Below are 6,508 nucleotides of genomic sequence, written 5' to 3' on the forward strand. Positions count from 1 at the left end.
AGACCATAAAAACATATTAGCCAACATAACTGGGATAAGTAAAGTCTCAGAGAGAAGGGGAAGAGGAAAGAAGCTAATAATATTTTACAGATTCAGATAACTTCTTGGTCCTCAGATCTTCCTGTATCATTTCTTTGGCCCTAGAGTTTTGGGGTTTTGTTTGGGCTTTTTTATTGGCTTAGGGAGGGAGGGAGGGGTAGGCCTGTGGGGTTTTTTGTTTGGCTTTGGTTTTCTTTTGGGGATTATTTTTTTATTTTGCTTTCTGTTTGGTCCTTTTTTGCTAAGTGATTCTTTCTCCTTTTGCCTCATCTCACGAGGAAAGGAGCCCCTTCCAATTGCCTCCAACTATGCATAAGTCGTTCCTTTACATTGGTACTGAGATTTCTCTGAATAGTTGTGTCCATCCTTCTCTGAAGTTTTGAATCCCACAAAAATCTTTTAGCAGGGATTCCTACAGCTGCATTCACAGTTTCTGCAACTAAAATACAATCCTCCTCTGGTACGATCTTGGGTTACCCTCAAGGCTTGCCCTGGATCCCAGGCAGAGTCTGAAATGGAACAAAATCAAGACCACACACACCTTTCAGTCTGTCTTTTCCCTTCCTGTTCTAGAGGAACTAGGGCATCTTCCACTAGTTCAGGATGACAGGATTGCTTGAGAAGGCTGAACTTTCCTCTGAAGTATAGGGCTCATTTTATTGGCTTTGTTCTGAAATTCAGATGGTTTAAGTTTCTTTGGACAGAAATGAGCTGCTAAATTCAGGTGACATACCATAGGAAGGTATTACCCTCTCCTGAGTTTTCTCTGCAGTGGGGAACACCAGTACAGCCATGTATCATTGGAGACTGTCTTCTAAATTTTCAAAATCACCAGAGTTGCACTGATGAACTTACAACCTTTAGTTACTTTAGCATTGTCACAATTTTATTCCTACTTCTGTTGGGCCTTGTATTGTGTAGTTGGTTTCTGAGTATCGTGTATTTTTCATCTCACCTTTTTAAGTTCCAGGTTTCCCTTTTAAGGTAAAAACATTTAAATTATTTGTAAGTCTGTGGTTCTGCAGTTGCAAGAATGGCACTTTGCCATTCACTGTGATGCTGAAACTCCCACTGGGCTCATAGTCATACCCTGATTTACTACTAGCACTGCTTTCTGTTGTTACACACTGACTTAGCTCCTGAATTATTTTCATCCTAGGGCAGAAGGGGTGAATCTCTAGACACATACATTTCATTTGTTTTAAAGAATGAAATATTAGAAAAATACATTTTTTAAAAATATATTAGAAAAGTAGACCACATCAAATCCAATGAATTCAAGTATCCTTTTGCATCTCTAAAAACACCAGCATGCCTTCTCTCTCACAGACATACAAGTTCTGCACAACTCTCTTCTTTTGTTTTCACCAATACAAAAATCAGTTCAATGGCATAAAGATCTGCTAGTCAGTGGCTTGCAGCAGAAGATCAGAAAAGCCAGATCCCCTGGTCTTGTTTTTGTTATGGGAAATTATTACACTGCAACATATGCTAACTTTTCTTGGAACTGCTTGCTTTTTCATAGGCTTTTTTTCAGGCTGGAATGCAAATTGTGTTCCCTTCATTACCATTTTTTACATTTTTCCTCTAAATTTTTAACAGCTTTATTTGAATTGGCCTATGAACTTTATCATCCCCCCAAATCCACACGTACGATCTGCCAGTCCACAAATCAACTTTCCCATAAATGTTTAATCAGTTTATGCCAGAAAAGCATTTTTATGTGACTTTCCAAAAAAAGTTAGGCTCATGGAAGCAGTCAGGTAGTCTGTGTTTGTCTGTCCATCTAAGCATTTGTCTGTTACTTGAAACAAGATGTTTAAAAACCTGTCTATCAGCATCCTCCTCTCCAGATGTGTAATGAAAATAAGTATCTGTAGAGCAGCAGGCTTGCCTACTAACAGCAGAAAAAAATCTACAAGGCTTAGCAGACACATGAGAATCCACTGAGGAATGAGTGAGCAGAAATACCCATATTGCAAGAAACTCCTCAGTCAACTTGCATGATACGAGACCCTGAAAAATCTGACATCAAAACATATGCAAGCTTTGCTGTTCCTGCAGTTTGTGGATTGCACAATGGCTGGGGACATACAGAGAGACATTTAGGAGGAAAGTCTCATCTTTTCACATTCTTTGCAGGGTCACTAGTTAATGTTTAGTTAGTTGGTGTCATTAATGTTGATGTTTAAATAAGTTAGATGGAATAGACTCCAAAGGCATCTATTTTTCCTTATCAGCTGTGAAAGCAGCTCAGGTGCAGGCACCTGTGTCACAGACACCTGCATGCACTTCCATCATCTCTCTGTGTGCAAGTAGGAATAGGACCATTTTGGAGGGATGATTTTCTCTGTCACTACACCCTGCTCAAACCAACTGATATCAACTGTTTAGGGGCCCTGGTTTTGTCCCCTACCACCACTGGGGGAACAAGGGCTGCTCCAAGTTTCAGTGGTGGGACTACATCCAACGCCTGTTACTGTGATTGTGCCCGTGCACTCCAGAGAATAACTGTGCAACTCCACCAGTGCCAGTGCTGTCACAGGGAAAAATGTGTTCAGTAGAGAAAAGTGCCTGGCCACTCCTGCCAGGACTATCAGCCCCCCTGTGTGAACCATTTTTGATTTCATAAGAGGTGTGACTTGAGCTATTTATTTTTGTAGAAAGACCTACTGTGTGCTAACAGGTAATCTTCAGAAGCATGTATTTCGGTAATTAGCCCAGCTTGTTCCTAAATTAGGTGTATTGATCAAGCAGTTCAAAGGGGACTTTTTAGTACCAGGTGTGGCTTGGTTAAGAGCACACTCCACCATCCTTGCTGCTGCTGCAACATGAGTGGGCTGGGCTGGACTCTCACTGTGCTCTAAGCTCTGATCCTTTCCACATTTGCAGGATTTCACGCTCCAGCCTCTGGGGATGCCAAGGAAAGCAGCATGGAGGAGAAGTGCTCCTGTGGGCCTCAGTAACCATGAGATGGCTGTCTCAAGCAGCAGGCACTGGCGGGGCAGGGCTGACCCTTTCGGTGTGGTGGCTGCCTCCTCGGGGAGCAGGCTGCCTGAGCAGCAGAAGATGAGTGACTCCCCTCTCAGCTGGTTCAGAGGGGTGTATTTACCTCCTGCTCTGCACCCATTAAACAAGACATTTGTCAAGGGTGGTGAGTGGCAGGACATAGACAGCACCCAGGAAAAGCGCAGGGCCTTCCTGCAGGACTTCTGTAGGAAACACAACAGCAGAAAGAAGCTGCAAACCCACCTGGTGCACCTGGTGTCAAGAATTTACGTAGAGGACAGGCACAAGGTTCTGTACTGTGAAGTGCCAAAAGCTGGCTGCTCCAACTGGAAAAGGGTCCTCATGGTGCTCAGTGGACTCGCTGCTTCAGCAAACAACATCTCCCATGATGATGTGCACTATGGAAAGCATCTAAGGAAATTGGACAGTTATGACCTAAAAGGGATCTACACACGCTTGAACATGTACACCAAGTTTATATTTGTACGTGATCCTATGGAAAGACTGGTATCTGCCTTCAGGGATAAGTTTGAACACCCAAACAGCTATTACCATCCAGTATTTGGGAAGGCAATAATTAAAAAGTATAGACATAATGCAGATGAAGAAGCACTGAAAACAGGATCAGGAGTTAAGTTCAAGGAGTTTATCCAATATTTGTTGGATTCCCACCGACCAGTAGGAATGGACATTCACTGGGAGCAAGTCAGTAAGCTCTGCTATCCCTGCCTCATCAACTATGATTTTATAGGAAAGTTTGAAACCCTGGAAGAAGATGCCAATTACTTTCTGCAGCTGGTAGGTGCTCCAGCCAATCTGAAGTTCCCTAAATTCAAAGACAGACATTCCTCTGATGAGAGAACAAGTACAGAAGTAGTGAGGCAATATTTAAAGGAATTGTCTAAGGAGGAGAGACAGCTGACCTATGACTTCTATTACTTGGATTACTTAATGTTCAATTATACATCACCACTTGTATAGCACTAGAATAGCTTCAGGCTTCTACTAGATACTTATCATGTTGGGATTCAAAACAACTACTTTGATATTAGCCCTGAAAGGAAATGAAGTTACTGCTAAATAGAGTTGTCTTGAATTGGTGGGGATTTTATAAGCTAGAGTGATATCAATTGATACTAAATTATGGAGAATGCAATGAAAAAAAGACCAGTAAACAGCATAAATTGCACTAAAATGCCTGAAAAAGCTGTTCTTAACATTATGGATTATTCTATGGAAGAAGTAGCTCAAACAGCTGTTGCATTAGCTTACCTAATGTTCTTTTAATGGTTTAAGAAAAAAAATTCAGAGTGGCATGATTCTTTTTTTGGTGTGTTTGCTTTAGAAATGGGTTTTGAAAAAACTTTTGAATGTATTTTTATTTTCTGTCACTTATTAATAAAGGATCAAAAATTGGCTAATTTTGTAAAATGTTTACAGTGTTCTCAGTTGCAAGGATTTTTTTTTGATTACTATTAGACTGTAGCCAATTTTAGACCTGACTTTTTTTTATTGAAGGACACTCTTGAATACAAATGCATCAAACTAAAAATAACACAGCAGCTCAGCTGATGACCAGAGTAGATTTGGGTAAGCCTGTGAAGCACCAGTCCACTGCCTCATTTTGATTGATGTACTGGAGCTGACAAGTGTGACCCTCCTTTCAGAGAGCTGCTCCATTCAACAAAATTAAGATTTTAATGCAGAGTGGATGCATCATTACATGTGATACCTGGATATTGTGGTCCCAATATTCATTCACGGTAGTCTTCTCTTTTTTTGGTGAAATGGACTATGTTGCAGCGGGGCAGCTCTGGGATATTCTAAGGTCTGTACTGAGAAGCAACTTCAATGCAACTGCTGTGACCATTCTTGGTCTGCTGGCATCTGGTTATCAGCCCGTCCCAGCACTCTGTTACAGAGAAGATGTGTGTGCCCATTGCCTCCCAAACCTATAAACTGGTTCTGCCCCCAGAGCTTCCTGAAGTCACCTGTGTTTTGCTGTCCTGCCTGCCTTGCCAGTGGTCACCAAGCCCCAGGAATGGGGTGCATGGTGCAGTTTTATGTGGTGCAATGTGTATTGGTGATTTGTCCTAGAGGAAGATGTGTCCAGAAAAAGCAAAAGACACCTTCTACCCTTCCCTCTCCTCCCACAAGTGCTGCCTGACCAAAACATGCAGCTCTTCCTGCAACCTGTCTCGCCCAGTGGGTGGGCCAGGGTGTCCCAGGAGGAGGAGAAATCTCTGCAAAATCATAGGATCATGGAACCATTGAAAAAGGTCTCTAAGATCATTGAGTCCAACAATTAACCTAACACTACCAAGTGCATCACTACACTAAATCTCTAAAATGGATAGGGAAAAATCTCTATAAAGATGTCACCAATACCTTTCTTTCTGAAATGGTTTGGTTCATCTTGCTCCAGTGTCACCATACAGCAAGTTGTAGGGTGAGGAAAGAGCCTGATGGGAAAGTGATGCAAGTAAAATGTCCCTTTTTCTCTGTTCCCAACCACTGGTCACAACTACTGCTATTATTGTTGTCTTCTCCTTCATCTCAGACAAAGTATGATGTACAGATTCAGTCCTTCCACAGGAGTAATTGGTCCCAACTGAAGGGCCAGACCATTTCCTCAGTACCCTCACTGCTTGATTCTCCCTCAGTTTTCTCATCAGAAGAGGAAAAAAAGCCACCTCCAGTCTCCATGGTGCCAGAGTGTAATCAAACAGGTTCTGCATGTCTCTCCTTGTGGCAGGACAAGCCACTCCAAGGGGAAAAGCAAAAGGACACTGGGCAGCCCAAGACAGGGTTTGTGCTGTCTGTGGCTAGCATCACCCATAGCTTAAAGCCTCCTGTTCCCTGGAACCATGGAGCAAAGAGGAGAAGCAAAAAGGCATCCATCAGCATGAGGTGTGGGGAGATACATTTCCTGAGTACCAGTGAGAAGCTGCAAGGATGCCTTGGACAGGTAAACACACACATTGCTGCTTGTGTGAGCTGTTGCTGTGCATGGCATTAATGCCCAGAAGTGTTCGGGAGGGGATATCTGGCATTTGAACCTCCCCCACGCATGCTTGTCCTCAGGTGAACAAAAATCTCCCCCTTTTAACACAGGATGGTGTTCAACTCCCAACTTCCCTGTCAGAAATCCCTCCTCGTTTTCCTGTGGACTCCACCCCACACCTTGCAACCCAAGACAATTAAAGAAGACCTCCTGAAAGTTTTGATTTTGTACTGTGCAATCTACTATGTCATATGAAAACTGCCTTGGATTTGATCTTGGTTTGACCAGTAGAGTCTCTGCTTTTGTAAGTATTGGATTCAACCTCAAATCCTAAGTGAATCTCTCTTGCCTTACAGGAAGACCATTGAATATAGTAAATTTAAATAAAAAATAAATGTCCACCAACCTTTGGGTGTCTATATATTTGCTTTCTCTTGTCTATTGTGGATGTGTTTA

At 42.4% G+C, this 6,508-nt stretch overlaps 1 protein-coding gene across 11 annotated transcripts in view; it reads left to right on the forward strand.

The window, feature by feature from the left end:
• CHST9 (carbohydrate sulfotransferase 9) overlaps positions 1-6,388 on the forward strand; it is a 94,903-nt gene extending 88,515 nt beyond the window's left edge. For all 11 annotated transcript variants that reach the window (XM_039730059.1, XM_039730058.1, XM_039730057.1 and 8 more), the window contains one exon: positions 2,932-6,388. In XM_039730059.1, coding sequence (XP_039585993.1) covers positions 2,932-4,029 — 1,098 coding nt within the window. In that variant the 3' untranslated portion in view covers positions 4,030-6,388. The remainder of the gene's footprint in view (positions 1-2,931) is intronic.
• The last annotated feature ends 120 nt before the right edge of the window (positions 6,389-6,508 follow it).

This window comes from Passer montanus, unplaced genomic scaffold (assembly GCF_014805655.1).
Source record: "Passer montanus isolate IOZ18808 unplaced genomic scaffold, ASM1480565v1 scaffold70, whole genome shotgun sequence".
In the NCBI taxonomy this organism is placed as follows: domain Eukaryota; kingdom Metazoa; phylum Chordata; class Aves; order Passeriformes; family Passeridae; genus Passer; species Passer montanus.